The sequence below is a fragment of the Oncorhynchus mykiss genome, chromosome 4 (assembly GCF_013265735.2).
Source record: "Oncorhynchus mykiss isolate Arlee chromosome 4, USDA_OmykA_1.1, whole genome shotgun sequence".
Taxonomy (NCBI): Eukaryota; Metazoa; Chordata; class Actinopteri; order Salmoniformes; family Salmonidae; genus Oncorhynchus; species Oncorhynchus mykiss.
The window spans coordinates 21,426,476-21,448,131 of NC_048568.1; the positions used below are offsets into that span (position 1 = coordinate 21,426,476).

At 42.9% G+C, this 21,656-nt stretch overlaps 1 protein-coding gene across 3 annotated transcripts in view; it reads right to left on the reverse strand.

Moving 5' to 3' along the window:
• The window catches only part of LOC110522298 (protein dispatched homolog 1), a 73,511-nt gene that overhangs the window by 26,693 nt on the left and 25,162 nt on the right, over positions 1-21,656 (reverse strand). Inside the window, exons 1-3 of one of the 3 annotated variants that reach the window (XM_021600575.2) lie at positions 4,411-4,671; positions 3,072-3,200; positions 620-1,217 (exon numbers count right to left, since the gene is read on the reverse strand). In XM_021600575.2, the coding sequence (XP_021456250.2) occupies positions 620-1,217; positions 3,072-3,081 (608 nt within the window). In that variant the 5' untranslated portion in view covers positions 3,082-3,200; positions 4,411-4,671. Of the gene's footprint in view, positions 1-619; positions 1,218-3,071; positions 3,201-4,410; positions 4,672-21,656 lie in introns of those variants that run through there. The other 2 variants (XM_021600576.2, XM_036975875.1) reach the window with 2 other exon arrangements.

The following is a 21,656-nucleotide window of genomic DNA, read 5'->3' on the forward strand; positions in this document are numbered from 1 at the left end:
TCCTCCTCCCTGCATCTACTGGGTTGGCACCCCTGGGACCACAGGTTATCTCCCTAGGAAATCACCTTGACCTCCACACAGCAGAACAATCAGGAATGGGTCAACAGGCAGGCAGAGGGATTATAGAGCTGAATTTAGATATGTGTTAGGAGAAAAGGGCAGTTCTAACTATGATTTCTCAATACAGGATCCAATTCTGTAGCATGCAAGCAGTTACATGACTGACATGGTGTAATGCAAAAGTACTACTTAACCATGTCAAATGTCGAACATTTTTCAGATATCACACTATCAGAACTTAAAACCTACCCTACATAAACAGACTCAAAAAACATTCCTCTGAGGCATAACTGGGGGAAAAGGCAAGGCTACAGTTACATGCATGTACAGATTCTTAAACAGCCATGTGCATAATGGTACTACATAGCACCCCTAACATTATCCCTAAATACCGTGATATGTTAGTAAGCATTCAGTCAGCAGCCATTTGGCAAGGAAACGCAATGAAAGGGCTTCTGTTGGAGAGGCAGGGTAATAGAGATATGCCTAAGGCCACCCCGTTGCAGAGAGAAGCACGAACCGGCGTACACACAGAAACACACAGTCATCACACACGTACCTGAGGCCAGCCACATTGGGCTGGTTCTGGAGGTGCTCCTGCCAGCGGTGGTGTAAACAAAGGGATGGAGGAGAGGCCTGCAGGCAGCAGGAGCCCGGGTGAAGGGGCAGGGCAGGGGCATGGGTCTGGAAGATGTGGCACTCCTGCTGGTTGCCGTGGCAGCACAGGGGGGGATGGAATGGGCAGCGGTGGCAGCACGGGGGAGGTGGAGACAGCGGAGGAGTAGAGGGGAAGGAGGTTGTGGAGGGCAGGAGCTTGGACAACCTTTGAGAGTCTGTGAGGTGTGATGAGGTGGAGGAAGAGGAAGGGGCCCTTAGGGAACCATTCTGCTTGATGATGCTTCCATTCTGACTCACTCTGGATCTCTGCTGCAGCTCCTTGTGCGGTGGTGTTGGCCTTGGTTGGTGCCTCTGCCTCCGCTGTGTTCTGGGTGTGGATACAACGCTGACGTCCCTTCTTTCCGTGCTGCTGAGGCTCGCACTGGCCTCTGTGACGCTGGGTGACAGGCTGCCATTGCTGAGGAGCAGGAGGTCACCATTGGCGTCACTCAGGGCCATCGTCCTCCTCCTGCTGGCCTGGCGCAGGGTTTGCCACTCCTCTGCAGAACATAAACGGAAAAGGGGAGGTAAAGCAGACAGGCCAATAGTTAGCTCTTAACTGTAGCTAGTCATGTTGACATTCAGATGAACATTGACTCTATTCACACAGAGCTGGTGAGCTGAGCTGAATGGGGCAACGAGAGGAAAGGAGGCCTGGAGCCAGGGAGTAGCGTGGGCGAAGAGGAGAGAATGAGACAGTAAACAGTGCAAGGGTTCACACTCAAAACTCAGATCAAAACAGAATGCAATGACCAGTCAGGAAAACAGATAATTAACTTGTTCTTTCTAGGCCAGGAGACTGGGAACAGATACAAGCTACACAAAGTTAATTAGTGATCAATCCTCATTGATTTTCTGAATTAAAGCTAAATGTGAAATATTAGTCAGTTACTTTACCATATTTCTCTACCTTCCTCACTGCCATTTTTGTCTAAATAGTGTGATGTATAATGTATGAATACGATACGATAGGGTATGAATTGGCAGCCTCTGTTCATGGAGTATGAGATAGGCTATTTCTTCATTATGAAAAGTACAAAATATTTCCAACAGAATAAGATTAAACAGAGGTCTTCAAGTGTTCATGTTGCTAGCATTTCAGACCCTATGACTCTTATTAAAGAATACTTTCAGGCTATGTGTAATATAAAATGACTTCAGTTGGGACATTTTGGAGTAAGATAAAATAAAAAATAAAAAATATGTTTTTGCCATGATATGGCTTGACACACTTAAAAAAAGTAGTGAATTGCCTTTCACAGGTAATGCACGGTTGTGGTTGGTTGTTAAGTTGGAAGGTTGCAAAACACCAACCCCCGCTGAAACAGATTTGACGTGAACCCAGATAAATAAATCTCTCTCAGTCTAATGTGACTGGGAGTCCTGAGAGAACCTCATCTCCCTACAATAACTAATGGCTGAGGTGGGGAGAAAAAAAAACTACTTCTCACTAGTTCCCACACAGTACGGTCTACTTCATCCACATCACGCCTAGGACCGAGAGATAGATATGGAACTGCACTAGATGGAAATGTACTGCAGTGCAGAAAATCCCCCTGTACATCACAACACATTATTACTACCATATCATAACGCAGAAATATTGCCTTAAAAAACAAATCTAATGAATGTGGCTTCTATTCTTCTTTATTTTCCTATTTGATAAACTATGCAACTTTTTTAAAGGCTACTTTCTTTACCGAACCTTGTAGAGATTTTGCATTTAAAAATATTCACATCTGTCAAGACAAACTTTACACATGACACAGCTTCTTGCAAATTACGTTCCCTCAAACTCACTACGGTCCCATTCCTCCAAGTTTGGCTTGGCTCCATGTGATCGCATATGAACACAGTACACACACACAATCGTAGGCTACATCAAATATATTGACGCCAAACTAAGCTGGATGTGTTTGTGTTCAACCGACACCCATTAAGATATACAATATAGCCTTCTAGGAAAACCTTTTCTCTATGCAGGGAAACAGCCATGATGCAGTGAATGTGAATGACTGTGTTCTGCGATGCCTCAACATGAATAAGGTAGGGGGTAACATGAGACTGACAGCCCAGTCAGGTCAGAGCTGTGGGAATGGGGGGGGAAGGAGAACTTCAACCTCACTCTGTCTGAAGGGCTCCGAATAGCAGGCAGTGCAGTGGAAATGAAGGTTACGTTTCTAGTTGACCAAAAATCACAAGTTACCAACAATGATAGAAAAGCTGAAAGGTGGCAATGAAATGATTAAGTATGAAAAAGAGACTTAAGAGAGTAGTCTGGATCTTTGTGATATGAACTGTGATATGAAAAACATGACTATGCTTGGCTAAAAAAATCAGTTGCATCCCTCTACCTGTACACATCTTCCTTCAACATTGCTCCACGGCCACAGGAATTTAGATGGCTGTGTGGGCTCCAATACTGAGCGCTGAAATCCAGGTGAGACATCTAGGCCAGTCTGTAGTCTGACACAAACAGGGGTCTGTGGCCCTCAGGAAACAACGGACAGATTACAGTGTGGAACGACTGTCCTAAAAAAGAGCACTGAGGACAAGTCCTTAACAATTACTTAATTAATAAACTATTTATATATCTATTTTTTTGTGTGTATCTGCAAACACTGGTATGTTACACATTTTGGTTTTAAGAATTGACGGTCACACTATGCTTACGACCGACACAATGAGGTTTGTGGAAACTGCAAAAATTTAGAATAACGGATGCATTTTTCTGCATTCATGTTGAGTTTGTGATTAATTTGGGGTGAATCTGTGCAACTACGAGGTACGCAGCAGGAGGCAAAGTACCTCATTCCTGTACTTAAAGCTAATAGGACAATCGTTAATAAGAGGACTCAGTCAAGACAGTTAATAACTTCCGCCTAATAACAGAATTTATCCTGGAAACTACGAGTACATGCCCGAGAGGACTATGAGGACTTTGACATTCATATTCTAATAGTGTCTGAGAAACTTATGACAAGCCTGAAACTTTGGCCCAGTTCCACAGCTGGGTTTTACATACCTATATGGCGTTCTCGCTCAAGGCTACTGCATTGTATCAAGTTAAATAGGTAAATAAGCTGGTTTGGTGTCATACCGTCATCATGCCTTGACCAATCAATGTGAAGCTGAAATGAAGACAAGCAGCATATTTATTTTTTCTATTTTATACTTTAGCCATAATGTATTACAATGCATTGCTCCAGAGAGAGCATTTGAAACCATATTAAATCATTTGAGTAAAATGTAGTTTTGTTTCAACTTTAAAGGTAGGCTGAATGACCACTAACGTTCTAACTAAGCTGCTGTCAAACTGAAGAAGTTTCTCTGTTTTTTTCGAAGTATGTCCATATTAGCCTACCAAATATAATGTTGATCAACTAAAGTTATGTAGATTACATGATGAGGTTAAAAACATTCCGATAGGAATCTACACCAGCGTTCAGCAAAAGACCGGTGCATCCCATTCAGCGAAACATCACTTTTCATTATTTCGTTCCAGTACCTTGTAACAGCGGAGAAGGAATCCGCTATCTACATCGTATCCTAAACTCCCACTTTAGTAGCCAAAACAGTTGGAACAACAGACACAAATATACATTTATAAACCATTAAGATTATGGGTTTTAAAACAGTATTTTTCAGAGGATCAATGCACAGCAGACATTTAATGGATTTTTGATACGGTACCTTATCGAAGTGTTCAAGCTCTGGATGCTTGCGTTTCGTTCGCGCTCGCCTAAATTGAATGTATTAACCGAAAACGGATTACGTTAACAGTATCCACAACTAGTTTAACAAAACACTCAGAAAGAGAGGAACACGTCGCGGCGAAAGAAGGTCGTTTCTCACTGAGAAGCGTTCTGCCGGAATGACACATACATGCACCCTGTCTCCGTAAACGCAGGCGGTGGTCTGGGTGTGGGACTGCGCACTAGCCCACTGATAGGATGTTCATGATGATGCTTGTCGACTTTTAACCCAATCAAGGCCTCTGCAGCACACAGCAGCTGGAGGAACGGAGGTCATCATCCTCATCATCATCATCCTCACAAGCAAGTTATGCCGCGTTCAAAACAACTGGGGACTCGGAAAAATATGAGGTCAAATCATGACGTCAATGATCTTCAGGTCGGAAAGTCGGAGCTCTAGAAAGATGCCCGAGTTGAAACTTCGAGTTTGATTACCGTTATAATCGATTTTTCTCAGTCTCAGCTCCTTTTTTTCCGAGTTCCCAGTTATTTCAAATGCACTGAAGTAGGAAGTCGGAGATTTCCCAGTTCTCATTTCTCGCGTTGCCATACCTTCAAAATCACGTAGTTTTTCGACGAGGCTACTAGCTAGTAAACAGCCAAACAAATTAGACTAGAAACAATGTATTATGAGTCTGATTTATTTCATAATCACAACAGGAAAATTAAAATCTTCTGACCTGCTTATTTTAGGATATTATTCAGACAATCACCGACTATTATTGAGAGGTTTCTAAGGCCAGGATTCAATCCGATCGCGCTTTGTCGCCTATCTGCATTCAAGATAAACGCTGCATACTGTATGTCGGCTCAATTGGAAATTATTATTTTAAATGTCAAGCGCATTATAACGCGGATTTCCAGCCAGAGGGATGTGTAAGAGAGAATAATGACCTAACACCAAGTTTACAAATTAAACTGACCAAAAAAAAATCAGCTGTCAAGTTAAGTTGTGAAATAATCACGGTTTTGGTATCAATACACCTTTTTGTTTTACCTCAAACCACTTCATTATGACCCCACCCACGTCATGGCCTACACCACATTAAAGATTACAGTCCAGCTGTGTTCCGTCCTTTGGCTGGGTTCTATAATGTAATAACTCCCTAAAATATACTCCCCTTTAGCTCAGACCTCCCTTTAGGTCAGACCTCTCTGCCCTGCCCATTCCCTTGAAATAACTGTGGTTTGATTCAAAACACACTGTGGACTTTCTGATAAAACCATACCCAACCAACAGTTGGGCCTCCGCCACACAATAAAATGTTTACCATATCCTTTAAGCTATTTCAAGAACATTTTGTGCCCATGTTGCATGTCTCCATTACACCACCATGCAATATCACAATCTTTCCCACATTGAAAAGATGAAAAACGGAAAGAGCTCGTCTTCCGGACTGTTGGAAAATCTTTGGACACTTTCTGTACTCAGAGCATTCTGCTCAGCGGGGGGGGGGGGGGGGGGGGGGGGGGGGGGGGGGGGGTTCTTCCTCACATGGAATCATGGAAAGGGAGAGGCTATACCTGGCTTTAATTTTAGCTGTCCACCAGTATCAGGACACAGTTCATATAGCACACCATAATATGCACTGCAGTAGGGTGCTGGCTCCAAGGAAAGTACCTAGGATTTCTTTGTTTAGAACAGTTGTGTTTACCATTGTTTACCAGCAGCAACCTTTCAGGTCAACTTTCATTGAGTCCTAACTGCTGTATAGGCCTACATTGTGGTTTGTTATGTACATCTGTAGTTTCAATGAGCAATACTAATGTTAACCTAGCAGAACATCCAACACAAATCTTCGCCAATGCTGGAAGGGGGGGGCCGAGTGAAACATTTTAGGAACCACTGCATTACGGGGCTAGTTAGCTCAGTGTGAATAAACGGCTTTATGGTTGAAGTGCAGAGCCTATAGCCCCATTAAACCTCATGAGTGGCTAGGATTATCACACTAAAGCCTGGTGTATCAGTATCCAGCCATGCCTGCGGTGGTCATCTGCCTGGTCAGCCCAGGCCATCCGAGTCCAGTGAGGATGCCCCCTTTGAAATAACAAGAGGCTGGCTGGTGGCCACTGCGGCCCTGGACAGCAGGGAAACCACATCAAAGGGCACAGTAACGGGATGAAGCTGTAATCAAAGCATACTGGTCCCAGCACTGATCACCCACAGTTCAAACTGACGGGCTCCGCCAAAAATGAAAGAGAAAAAAAAGAAGGAGAGAGACATTTCTAAACACTTCCAGGAATGGACCTGGAGTAAGACAGTTGTAGGAACGGGTTTTCTGTTTCATGTTCCCTGTTATAATTTGGAGCACCAATGGAAATGTGATAAGGTTTTGCAATAGCCTGCTCTATTGGAGCTTGTACTTCCTAAATGCAAGGGTCGAAGCAATATTGAAAGTACTAGGGTGACTAGTACTAGTAAAATACTGTAGGACAACTGAAGGATCCCTTACAAAAGACACACGTTCAGGTTTGCACAGATGCAGAATACATTTAGGCCTACTCTTAAACAAAATGCAGCACAAATGCCCAAAGTAAAGAGCCAAAGCCGCTCCCTCTTGCACATTCCAAGGACATAAAACTTCAAACAGCTGAGAGGAAAAAAACATGCAGTGCACAAAGGTTTCCTGCTATAAATTAAACATGATCCAACTCGCTTTTGATTTGGAAGCACATTTACGGTGACCTAATAGGCAATCGTGAAAGCTGAAATCAGGCAGGAACCATCCGTCAGATGATGTTACAACCCCATTGTGCATTGCAGTTACCCCTGCATGTGGTAATGGGGGGGGGGGGGGGGGGGTAGTATCACTCTCATCTTGCAGCATTGCTGACATTGCTGTGTGGCTTCTGTGAGTCTAAGTTTCGGAAACCCAGGGAAACCAAATAGCTCTGACACCCCCAGAGTGAGGACGGACATCTCCCACCCGTTTAACACTCCCCAAGTCTGCAGGGATGGCCAGGACTTACTGCCAAAGTTAGACAAGGCCTAAAGAGAACACTCTAGGTTGGGCCTAAATCTGTACGTTTATTAAAGTATACTAGACTTTATACACACTAACTGAATCTTCACCTCTCCCTATGACCACAGACAGTTAGAAGAATAGCCTTTGTGCTGAATTATCCTCATTGTCTAGCTGGAGATTCAAGGGACCAAAGAACAAGTGCAAGGAGTTGCTGGAGTAGCAGGAGAAAGTGCAACCACAACCAGCTACATGCTGTAGCCATGTGACCTGCTTCATGTCCCAGAAGAGAAGATAAACATGAAAATAGGCTGGAGAAACCTTGAAATTAAAGAGATACCGGGGTGGTGTAGCTGGATGGCCGTAATGCTAATCTACATTCCTCTTATAGGTGTTGATGGGCAGCTTGGAGGTGTAAATGAGATCACAAGCACCTGTTCTATACTCACTTTGACAGACTGATAGAAGAGTGACATTTTTGTCATTTGCTGATAAATGGTTTGTCCTTTCCTTTCAAGTCCTCTAAGGATGGAATAGGCCTATTATCGGGATGATCAAGAACGCACTTATTTTTGGTCACAATGAATTGCTAGGCCATATCTTTGACAATCCCAGAACACACACACACAAAAAAGAGAAAACTAGATGTGTATGTTTCAGAAGACAAGAGCAAAGGATTCTTAGAACCCAATTAACAGAGGGTTGTTCTTCAGCCTTGCTCCAGCCTTGGACTGGGAAGTAACCTCCCACCCCACCAGTACCACCCTCACAAAGCCCTTTGGCACAAAAGCAGGCTCTGCCCTCTAATTACAGTTGTTTTTACAAAGGATTTCACATGGTGTCAGGGCTTTGGACTGGACCTTTGTCCTCCTTTCACATAGAGCGGCAGTGCACCCTCGGCTTTCTCTCTCTCTCTCTCTCCACCTCTATCCCTTTTCTTCCTCTTCTCCTCAAGTGCAGGGATTTTTCTGCCATTGTAATTCTTGGGCGGGCCACCTAAGCGTTGTGTAAAAAAACTGATTATAATAATATTCAGCTAGACAGTCAGGGAGAATTGAAAACTCCCAAAACAATCAATTTAGCAGTATCCATTTTGATATTATGTTTGAGCAAAACAGCATTATCCTTGGCAAAAATGCATAGAATTCCAGGAAACTAGCTTTAAATTAAAAATGTAAAAATCTCAGCTCTATGGCAGAATTTTATATTAAGTCCGCAAGATAGATCCCTGCAATATCTCATTGAAGATCTTGATAACTTTTCCGTACTCTCTGGACTAAAACCTAATTATGATAAGTGTATTGGATCTTTAAAAAACTTTTACATTACCCTGCAGTTTACCTATAAAATGGGCTGATGGTGAAGTAGACATACTTGGTATTCATATCACAAAATATATAAATAAGCTCTCCACAATGAATTTCAATAGAAAACTTGTAAAAATAGACAAGATCCTGCAACCATGTAGAGGTAAATACCTGTCTATTTATGGAAAAATTGCCCTGATTAACTCCTAAGTCATATCTCAGTTTACTCACTTACTTATGGCGCTGCCCACTCCTGATGATTCGTTTTTCAAATCGTATGAGCAAAAAATATTTTGATTTATCTGGGACGCTAAAGCAGACAAAATAAAACGTGCCTATCTGTATAATGAATATTAATTAGGTGGGTTGAGATTATTAAATATAAAAGCACTGAACCTCTCTCTAAAAGCTTCACTTATTCAAAAGTTTTACTTGAACCCTAAATGGTTTCCCAAGCAGATTACTAAGAAAAGCTCATCCATTGTGCAGATTGCCATGTCTCATTGAAAATTATACTTTTTTCAAAGTGTCTCTCTTTTTCAAACAAGCATTGCAGAGCTGGCTACAATTTTCCCCTGAAAAGATAGAACAAATATTACAGCAAATATTATGGCTGAACTCAAATGTGCTGCTTGATAAAATACCTGTATTTATGGGAAAGATGTTTGAAAAGGGTATTTTGTTCTTAAATTATATTGTAAATTGGCATGGTAGAGTTATGTTATCAGAATTGTTCGGGAAGGTCTGCTGAATCCAAGAGTACAACTAACTGATTACAGAATTACCCCAAAAATGGAGGAGGCAGGTGGCAGCGGGAGGAGGTAGGGAACTGGTCTGTCTGCCCAATATAAAGGATTCAAACTGGCGGAGGAAAAAAATAGCATAAATAGGAAAGTATACCAGTTTAATTTGAGGACCAGGATGTTGACAACTGTGCCATACAGATTGCAAAATAGTTGGGAAGAGATTTTTGATGTACCGATTCCATGGTACAGGGTGTATGAGATGATATATAAAACAATGCAAGACTTCGTGTTTTTCAGCTAAAATTATTATATAGAATTCTTGCCACCAACAAAACGTTGAATATTTGGGGCATAAAATCATTGAAGCTCTGCAAATTTTGTTGTGAGGATACAGAATCAATAGACAATTTATTTTGGTATTGCCCTCAGGTAGCCTGTTTCTGGTCTCAGGAATGGCTGAAAATGCATAGCATTGATCTAAAATTGACCCTATAAATAGTACTGTTAGGAGATCTGGAGAGACCGGGTCAGTCAATTACCAATATACTAATAATCTTAGTAAAAGTATTTATCTTCAACTCACAATCTGTGGATTCTACTAGATTAGATAGATTGAAATTGTAAGTTAACCATCACAGCATAGTTGAAAGATATATGTTGCGTAGAAATCCAAAGAGGGTGGCCAGCAGAGATAGATGGGATGGGCTGAGGGTTGGGATGTGGAATTGGAGACAAGTGGGAGTGGAGTTGCTGTGTGAGAGATAGAATGATGGTCAAAGATAAAAGTCAAAAATAAAGTCAAAATAAAACGTAATAAATAGTACGTTTGAATGACACTGAGGGGCAGTGTTTTTACCGCTAATGCCGGTTTGCCTGAGACTGATGCCGTGCAGGTGTTTGTACACATGCATATACACACACTCTCAGTCAAATAAACGCATACAAGAACACAGACACATACATGTAATAGTGCCAGACATGCACACAAACATATACAGTTGGCATTGCTGTAATGATGTTAGTTGTCCTTGATGTCCTTTGTTTGAAATGTATTATTTTTCTTTCTTTTTTTGCCTTGCTGTTTGCTGTTTTCTTCTGTCTTTATATTTTTTCTCTTTAGTTCATTCTCTTGGTTGTTGGTGCATTGGGGGGTTCTTGGGGGTGGGGAATGGAATTCATTGTATTTTTAATTTACATTTTTCTTCTTGTGGGGGGGGGGGGGGGACTGTGGGAGGGGTCTCGAATGATTGATGGACAGGTATTGGGGAACTGTGGGGGGATCTTGGGGGATTCGGGTTCACGTTTTTTGGCCTGATGGGATATCTGTCAACATGCCCTTGAGCAGGGCATTTTTTTATTTATTTATTTTTTTATTTCACCTTTATTTAACCAGGTAGGCTAGTTGAGAACAAGTTCTCATTTACAACTGCGACCTGGCCAAGATAAGGCATAGCAGTGTGAACAGACAACACAGAGTTACACATGGAGTAAACAATTAACAAGTCAATAACACAGTAGAAAAAAGGGGAGTCTATATACATTGTGTGCAAAAGGCATGAGAAGGTAGGCGAATAATTACAATTATGCAGATTAACACTGGAGTGATAAATGATCCGATGGTTATGTACAGGTAGAGATATTGGTGTGCAAAAGAGCAGAAAAATAAATAAATAAAAACAGTATGGGGATGAGGTAGGTGAAAATGGGTGGGCTATTTACCAATAGACTATGTACAGCTGCAGCGATCGGTTAGCTGCTCAGATAGCAGATGTTTGAAGTTGGTGAGGGAGATAAAAGTCTCCAACTTCAGCGATTTTTGCAATTCGTTCCAGTCACAGGCAGCAGAGAACTGGAACGAAAAGCGGCCAAATGAGGTGTTGGCTTTAGGGATGATCAGTGAGATACACCTGCTGGAGCGCGTGCTACGGATGGGTGTTGCCATCGTAACCAGTGAACTGAGATAAGGCGGAGCTTTACCTAGCATGGACTTGTAGATGACCTGGAGCCAGTGGGTCTGGCGACGAATATGTAGCGAGGGCCAGCCGACTAGAGCATACAAGTCGCAGTGGTGGGTGGTATAAGGTGCTTTAGTGACAAAACGGATGGCACTGTGATAAACTGCATCCAGTTTGCTGAGTAGAGTGTTGGAAGCAATTTTGTAGATGACATCGCCGAAGTCGAGGATCGGTAGGATAGTCAGTTTTACTAGGGTAAGTTTGGCGGCGTGAGTGAAGGAGGCTTTGTTGCGGAATAGAAAGCCGACTCTTGATTTGATTTTCGATTGGAGATGTTTGATATGGGTCTGGAAGGAGAGTTTAGAGTCTAGCCAGACACCTAGGTACTTATAGATTAGCATTGACCCTGGATGATTTTGTGTGTTGCTCTGAATGGGAGTCTGTTGGATGACTGGTATGGTGTCATATATACTGCAAGTATATTGTATGTTTCAGATATTCAATCAAATAAAAACAAATTTAAAAAAAATCTATTATAGTATTGCAGAAAATTGGCTTAAAATGCAAACGCTCATTGCCACGCCCACCACCTAAGCACATTTTTGATCCATAAAAACACGTTCCGTGCCAGAAGAGACACTGTGGTATAGTTCCTCCTCTGGTCAATGACAGTTTCAATCCCTGTCTAGCCTCTCCGAGAAGGGGGCTCTCAGAGCACTAACAAACTGAGGCTGGCACTACAGACACTAGAGGAGAGTGACAGTGGAAGGAAAGAGTAGTTGTTTGACCTTGGGCTTGCTGAGATGCTAACGAAGGGCTGAGACAGACAGGGCAGTCCAGCCGAGCCGACGGGGAAGGAAAAGGAGGAGGCTGGTGTTGGCCTCTGGGGGTAATGGAAAGAGACTCTTTGAGGAGCCCAAATTTAGCGTTTGTTCATCAGGTCGGCTGAGCCTTTGATGAATTGCCCAAACACAGCCAAAGCTTTCCAGTCAAACTTCCCCCTAGCCCCTGCTCTACAAACACAGGACAGGGCAGCTCCTCTCCTCCCCGGCCTCTGATGGGAAGGAAGGGGGGTGGGGGGATGTCTGTCAAAATCCAGCCTCCGATGGCTACCTTTTGGGACGGGGATGTCAAATTTCTCTGGGACCCTCTGATTCAACGGTTGGTATGTCACACAGTGCCGGACAGAGAGAGGAAAAATCACGACGCTACATTTTCTGTGGCAAAACAGTCTAGGTGTGAGATCACACACCACTGACATAATACTGTCATTCAGAAATACTGGGAGAGCACAAAATGAATGGAATTATGGATAATAAGGTACACACATTATCCAAAAATAATCATGTAAAAAAAGTTGCTTTAGGAGAGGAGACATGAACAGGAACCTCTCCCAACTCTCACCGACATGCATTCTTCAACGTCACCACCTGACTTATTTCAGTGGGGTTTTCAACACAGGCTTTACAAAGGCAATGCTGGACGTGGGTCCAACGTACTGCGACACAAACCTCTTGGTTCCTGTCCCACTCACCATCGTGAGACGTGTCCAAGAACTCTTGGCAGGCATGGCATCAGCCCGGTCTCTGTGCCAACATAAATGGAATGACTTCATCCTGTGTCATCTCACTCAGCGGCCCAAGGACAAGCAGACTTTCTGACGGGGTTGGGGTGAATTCGCCTCACTAATGAGACTCTGGTTTGGGAGGGCTAGAGTGTGTGTGTATGTGTATTAGCCTTACTAATGGGTCTCTCTCTTTTTAGGAGGGTTGGGGCAGAGTTGGCATTTGGACTCTGTCATGCTCCCTACGGAGGGGGTAAACCACTGAGACGGGGCTTAGGCCTCCGCAGCTGCTCCTCCAGAACAGAAAAAAAACAGAAAAGTGTTGACATTTTAACACAATAAGATTTTCACATCTCTCTTCCTTTCCCACCTCATTCTCTTTTTGGTTTTTACACGGTAAGTGCAGGCCCAGTTATTAGATCTGTTCACAGCTAAGTAATACTACTCTATACACCTCAAGACCAGTACAGAACAGTGCATTAACCTTTCCCAGAATGACTGAGTAATGGCATTCAGCTAGCTATTGGCAGCTAACCAGCTATACGTTGTTATGAGGGTTTAGTAAAGAATGGCAGCCAATGTAAAAAGCTGGTCTTGGACTTGTGTAATTTACAGGCACTCTAAGACAGTTCTGTGCACTTTATGATTGGTTAAAAGGCACAAGAGGTTATTTACCATTCTTGCCAAAATAAGCAATTTCAGGGCTCCCGAGTGGCACAGCGGTCTAAGGCGCAGCATCTCAGTGCAACAGTCCCTGGTTCGAATCCAGGCTGTATCACATTCAGCTGTGATTGGGAGTCCCAAAGGGCGGCGCACAATTGGCCCAGCATCGTCCGGGTTTGGCCGGGGTAGGCTGTCATTGTAAATAAGAATTTGTTCTTAAGTGACTAGTTAAATAAAGGTTAAATAAAAATTAAAACAAATACACATCTAATTAAGTGGTTCCAAATAAAAATCACTTCAGCCCTGTAGGCACAACACTTCTCTCTCTTTATGGCTTATCCCTGCCATATGTAGAGAATGGCTAGGGACGCAAGTTGGATGGAGCAAACCTTTCAAATTCTTCCCCTTACAATCTTAAGACCAAACAACAAAATGACTGTAGAAAAGTTAGGCCCATCGAGTTCTCCTGTACCAGACTGGATAGATTGTGAGTTCTCAGAGTGATTTCTGTGGTGAGGGGTGCATTTATCAATGTAAGGCAAAATGTGTGTGTGTGTGTGTGTGCGTGTGTGTATCAGGTGCGCAGGTGCTGGGTGTCGCGCTGAGTACCAGCAGAGGGAGAGAGACATGGGAACGCAGCACTGACATGTAGACTGTAAATACTCACATGTGTGTACTCCTGTCTGTCACATTCACATGTGGCCCTGATACTGCGGGTGTGGAGGATGGGGTGTGTGTGTCTTTTCACTGTGATAGAAGCGGTGCACTGGGGGAAGGGGGGCAGTGTGGGGAAAGGGGGGGCTATTCTCAAAGTCCCTATCCGTAAAGTAAAAACAAATAATACTAAAAGAATCACTCAAAAAGAATGGCTGTGGAACTTTCTGACAGCCGATCCACTTAACACATTTGAAACGTTGCTGCCCCGGGCCCCAAAACCAATAACAAATCGTACATCAAAAGGACACTGATACTGTACCAGGAGCCGAGGAGAAAGAGGCTTGAGAGCTACAGGTGTCTCCTCACAACTCCCTCTGTTTGTATAGAATGCCCCGGCCCATCCATCCACCCACTTCACAGCATCAGGGTACGGAGCAGACATGGACATATGAGGGTATGTTTGTGTATGTATATGCATACTTATAGGGGTGAAGGTCTGTTTGTCATTTTCATTTTACATGAGAAAACAAGCTGTTATTATTATTATTAAAAGGGTGGATACAGCTTTTTGGCGTCTCCACCAACAATATATAATATCTTCAAAATTAAAACTGGAAAGCCGTCCAGTTCCTAGTCAGACCTGACTTTATTAGCTGTTATGTGCATAAATATTTATAAACAGTGAAATATGACAGTAAAATGGATGGAGCAGGAAAAATTCCTCGCCCAGAGAAAATTATGGGGCCCTACTACAGAACCTGGATTAAACTCCTGCCCATTAAAAGAAGTGGGAAAATTATAGTGACAGGATTATTGAATTACATCATGCTTTGGGTCAACATGCCTCCCCCAAAAGGCATTGGAAATGCTTTTTTTCCTTTCATAAACGCATATGCAATACCCCCCCCGGGTTTGTGTCACATGTACGTACACACTCACACACACACCAAGGCTACACATCCATAATCAAGCAGGGAGAGTGTTAAGGAACAAGTGAATGAGAGTGGCTCATAAACCACTGGCTGGCTGGCTGGCACAGCCGTGGACATGCACCCACTTAGCTCCATACTCAGCCCATTAGTCTGCTAGAGCAGCATGACCAACAACACAGCTTTAACTGGACTAATTACAACACACCAATTAAAAACCCTACACAGAGACAGATTGCCAGCCTGTTATTTTCCATATTCATCCTGTCTGTTTGTTTGTTCCATTCGTTTCCCTTTGAAGTGTTGATTCCTACTCATGCTTATGAATTCTAACAAAGAAATTGCTTGTTTGGAGAGGAGTGTTGGAGGATTCTAGCCAGTGATGACTGGTCTTTGTCCTCTGTTCCATGATGCAATCCATCATTAACAACCTAACATTAACGTTCAGTGATGCAATTATATACACTGAGTGTACAAACATTAAGAACACCTGCTCTTTCCACGACATAGACTGACCAGGTGAATCCAGGTGAAAGCTATGATCTCTTATTGATGTCACTTGTTAAATCCACTTCAATCAGTGTAATCGGAATGGAGGAGACAGTTTAAAGAATATTTTTTTAAGCCTTGAGAAATGGATTATGTATGAGTGCCATTCAGAGGGTGAATGGGCAAGACAAAAGATTGAACGGGGTTATGGTGGTAGGTGCCAGGCGCCCTGGTTTGTGTCAAGAACTACAACGCTGCAGGGTTTTTCATGCTCAACAGATTCCCTGTGTGTATCAAGAATGGTCCACCACCCAAAGGACATCCAGCCAACTTAACACAACTGTGGGAAGCTTTGCAGTCAACATGGGCCAGCATCCCTGTCGGGGTGGGGTGCGGGGGTGTTCTTAATTGTTGCTAGAGTTTCTTTTAACTGCCATCTACACCATGGCAAAATGTCCCTTCTACTTTCCCCCCACTATGTGTCAGTGGTAGAAGTAAGCTGTCCCAGTGTTGAGAGAGGCTCAGTGACCCTGGACTGGGCTTTCTCTACCTCTTTCTGCAGTGGCAGCCAGTGAGCACTAAGCCGTAACGTAATGATTCTCGGAGTGGAAACGGTTGGAATGAGGGGTCAGGCCCATTCACCCCGGCACAATGCGTTTTGTTGAAGAACTTCACACCTTTGGAGGAGTAATAATGGCAGTAAATTATGAGGATTTAGGAGTTACAGTAAACCACTGTGTTGATCTGAATTATAGGGCCCCATGCTTGCTCCCTCTCTTCCTGGCCAGGGTACAACCTTCGCACACTAAGCCCTACGCCGCCCGCAGTCTTCTGGGCTGTTCATGTCAGTCACACTGATGGCGCATGGGAGACAAAGACCTGCTTTAAGGCCTTTCCAATGGAACCCGGCTGAAGCCTAAAGACAGCGTAACCCCCATTTTCATCGTTGGCATTAATTGTGATGTAGGCCTAGTGTACAAGGGTTTACAACTTAACAACTAATCTATCATAGGAGAGAAGGGGGGGGGGGGGGGGGATAAAGGACATCCAGAGTAGAGGTCGACCGATTATTATTTTCCAACGCCGATAACAATACCGATTATTGGAGGACCAAAAATAGCCGATACCGGCCGATTTAAAAAAAATGTATTTGTAATAATGACAATTACAACAATACTGAATGAACACTTATTTTAACTTAATATAATACATCAATAAAATCAATTTAGCCTCAAATAAAATGAAACATGTTCAATTTGGTTTAAATAATGCAAAAACAAAGTGCTGGAGAAGAAAGTAAAAGTGCAATATGTGCCATGTAAAAAAGCTAACGTTTAAGTTCCTTGCTCAAAACATAAGAACATATGAAAGATGGTGGTTCCTTTTAACAGGAGTCTTCAATATTCCTAAGTAAGAAGTTTTAAGTTGTAGTTATTATAGGAATTATAGTACTATTTCTCTGTATACGATTTGTATTTCATTTACCTTTGACTATTGGATGTTCTTATAGGCACTTTAGTATTGCCAGTGTAACAGTATAGCTTCCGTCCCTCACCTCGACCCTACCTGGGCTCGAACCAGGAACACATCGACAACAGCCACCCTCGAAGCAGCGTTACCCATCGCTCCACAAGTCTCAGCGCGAGTGACGTTTGACACGCTATTAGCGCGCACCCCGCTAACTAGCTAGCTATTTCACATCGGTTACACCAGCCTAATCTCGGGAGTTGATAGGCTTGAAGTCATAAACAGCTCAATGCTTGAAGCACAGGGACGAGCTGCTGGCAAAAACGCACTAAAGTGCTGTTTGAATGAATGCTTACGAGCCTGCTGGTGCCTACCATTGCTCAGTCAGACTGCTCTATCAAATCATAGACTTAATTATAACATAATAACACACAGAAATACGAGCCTTAGGTCATGAATATGGTCGAATCCGGAAACTATCATCTCAGAAACAAGACATTTATTCGTTCAGTGAAATACGGAACCGTTCCGTATTTTATCTAACAGGTGGCATCCATAAGTATAAATATTCCTGTTACATTGCACAACCTTCAATGTTATGTCATAATTAAGTGAAATTCTGGCAAATTAGGCGGCCCAAACTGTTGCATATACCCTGACTCGGCGTGCAATGAACGCAAGAGAAGTGACACAATTTCACCTGGTTAATATTGCCTGCTAACCTGGATTTCTTTTAGCAAAATATGCAGGTTTAAAAATATATACTTCTGTGTATTGATTTTAAGAAAGGCATTGATGTTTATGGTTAGGTATATTCGTGCAACGATTGTGCTTTTTTCGCAAATGCGCTTTTGTTAAATCATCCCCCTTTGGCAAAGTTGGTTGTCTTTGTTAGGAAGAAATAGTCTTCACAGAGTTCGCAATGAGCCAGGTTAGCAGGCAATATTAACTAAATATGCAGGTTTAAAAATTTATACTTGTGTATTGCTTTTAAGAAAGGCATTGATGTTTATGGTTAGGTACATTCGTGCAACGATTGTGCTTTTTTCGCAAATGCGCTTTTGTTAAATCATCCCCCTTTGGCACCGTTGGTTGTCTTTGTTAGGAAGAAATAGTCTTCACAGAGTTCGCAACGAGCCAGGTTAAAAAATATATACTTGTGCATTGATTTTAAGACGTACCGCAATACGTACCGCATCGATTATATGCAACGCAGGACACGCTAGATAAACTAGTAATATCAACCATGTGTTGTTTTTTATAAGATAAGTTTAATGCTAGCTAGCAACTTACCTTGGCTTCTTACTGCATTCGCGTAACAGGTAGTCTCCTCGTGGAGTGCAATGTAATCAGGTGGTTAGAGCGTTGGACTAGTTAACTGTAAGGTTGCAAGATTGAATCCACGAGCTGACAAGGTAAAAATCTATCATTCTGCCCCTGAAGCCAGTTAACCCACCGTTCCTAGGCAGTCATTGAAAATAAGAATGTGTTCTTAACTGACTTGCCTCGTTAAATAAAGATTAAATAAAGCTGTAAAAATTTTTTTTTTTAAAGATTTCCGATTGTTATGAGAACTTGAAATCGGCCCTAATTAATCGGCCATTCCGATTAATCGGTCGACCTCTAATCCAGAGTGTGTCTAAAGGAAGGCTGGTAACTTTACTTTTTAAAAAGATAAATACAAACACACACAGAGACACACACACAGAGAGACACAGACAGTGTTAGAATGTCAAAGAGGGGGGTAAAAGAACAGCAGAAAGAAAGATGTGCCATAATGGAGTTCTCCAAACAGAGGAGAGAGAGCGCTGACAGAAAGGATGTCTGATCGCTCAAACAGTGTGAAAGATCTTAAATATATATTTAGACAGAAAGTCCCCTTCGTGGCTGCTGTGGGTTCTGGTGAAAACCTCGCCCTATAAATGAGACTTCTGCTTGAGAGATTCCTTCCCCAAAAAAACCCTCCTCCAGAAATAGCCAACTTGTCCCCTCCTCTGCCATGAGTTCTGGTGAAAGTCTCATTCTCTCTCTGGGCCAGCCATTGTTGTGCAGCCTGCTAAATATTTACTTTTCCCAGCTTTCAGAGAGGAGGATGAGAATGTCCCTTTGTACTGGAGGGGTCAGAGACACAGAGCTGGTCCTTCCTGGCACCCAACACCAGAACCAGGCATCTTCTAACTTCAATTACCCCATTAAAACCAGAGGCACAGGCTCTCTGACAGACAGAGAGACAGAGAGAGACAGACAGACAGAGAGAGACAGTAAGAGACAGAGAGAGACAGACCGAGACAGACAGAGACAGAGACAGACAGAGACAGACAGAGACAGAGAGACAGAGAGACAGAGAGACAGAGAGACAGACAGACAGACAGACAGACAGACAGACAGACAGACAGACAGACAGACAGACAGACAGACAGACAGACAGACAGACAGACAGACAGAGAGAGAGAGAGAGAGAGAGAGAGAGAGAGGGGAACCCCTTTCAGAGTTGTTTATATGGGACCACCAGCAGAACTGCCAACACAATAGACCAAAGATGAGACAAAACAACAGCCAAAATGAATTATAGGGAAGAGTGCTGCCCTAGCTATGAATAGCCTACATCTGCCCTTTGATGAAACCTCTAGGACGGCAAGGAACCCAATAAGGGAAAAGAAAACTCCAATCAGAGTGACCGACCGGGAGTTTCAGAGTTCGGGCATCCGTTACTGAACAAATATACTCACTACACCGCCTATGCTGGAGTCAGCGGTGAGGTGTCCAACACAGATGGGATCACTGCCAGAAATAAGCTGTGACTGAGCATTAGGTGAAAAATCTCCTGCTAGGGTTGAATCATTCATGAAGCGGGTAGAGAGGTTGTATGCTTTGTGGGTTTGAACATGTCAAAGCAGAGAGGAGCAGCTCTGGCAGCATGTTGTGGGCCATCTGGTATCTAGACTATCAGTTTACCTCAGGGCTCCATTTGTCTGAAACATCCAAGGCCCTTCATGAAGGTCACACATGACTCAATTTACTCAAAGTCATCTTGCCGACTAACAATTGGCAACTATCTCATACTTTCTCAATACATTCATCAACAAGCTCATCGAGATAGTTGCCAATTGTGTATCAAAATCAACAGATTTTAAAAACTTTAAGCAGCCTAGTATATCTTCCTTCCAAGCTGCCACAAATGGGCACAAACAAACTGCTCAAAAGTTCCAGTGTTTCCCCTTGGAGTTCACTGTTTTAAAGCAAATTCTCTGCAATTCTACACATTTTGCAAAGGATTATGCTGGATTCTTATGCTATGAGTGAATCAAACACTATAACAAAATCATGACATTTTAGGAATTTACAGATTCTCCTTGACTGTCTAGTTTCTATTTTAATGATTGTTAGTTCTCAAAGATTATCTTAACTTTTTACATAGTTTACATCTGGGTTTTAGTCATTTAAGTTTACACTGAAAACATTTTACCATCACAGAAATTATTATATAAAATACATAGAAAAAACACTTTTTTTTGAGTGGCGGCAGCGATTTAGCAGTGGCGGCCCGCCGCTGTTAATTGAATATAAGGAAAACACTGAGCTCGTTACGAAAAAGATACTTCAGCGCTGGCATCAAAAGTGCTTGAGGGCCCAGTACTGTAGATAAAGATTTCAACCCCTTCATAAGCTAATAAACCAGGGTATTACCTGAGGCCTTAGATGATGGAGCAGTTTACAATGCTAAATGATCAAAGCTGCTCCTCGCTGTGACTGCGGCCGTGCCAGAATGTTGCACTTTATAATCAGTGCCTTTCTTCGCAGTCAGACGAGACGGTCAACACAGCTGCTAGGTTCCCTCGCAGGCAGCAGCCATATTTTTACTTAGCTAGCTGCACTGCAACCCCCACCTACGTACACCCCCACCTCCAACCCCTTAACCCCCATCCCATTCCCTCCAGCTTTGTCTTGGGTACATAAGTGGGCCTTATTAAGAGCAGAATCATTGCAGCTGTGCAGGAAAGGTGTAGAGCATGCAGCTTTGCTCTGAATCAACACCAGACTCTGACATTTTCAAAACAAGCACACATAGCAGACCCAGCTGTTCCATTCTGCTCCTCTCCACCTTTCATACGCGCACAGATATTGGACCGCAACACGCAACACTGGCACGCACACAAAAACATACAGACCCACCTGTTTACTCGTCTGATAGACTTTTATGAATCAAAGCGACAGTCAAAGAGAAGGAAAGTGGTCAGTCTGGTCTTCAACATGAACTTGGGAAACCCTCTCGCAAAATGTAACAGTTGTGGGCTTTTTGACATGGCTCTGGAGGTGGTTCAGTGGTTCAGCAGGGCTGCCTGCATGAGCTGCAGGTAAACATGTTCACCTTGTGCTTCTCACTGACCCAGTTGTAGCAAGAGCAGGAAAAAAAAAAACTTTGTTTGACTTTTACTGACAGCTT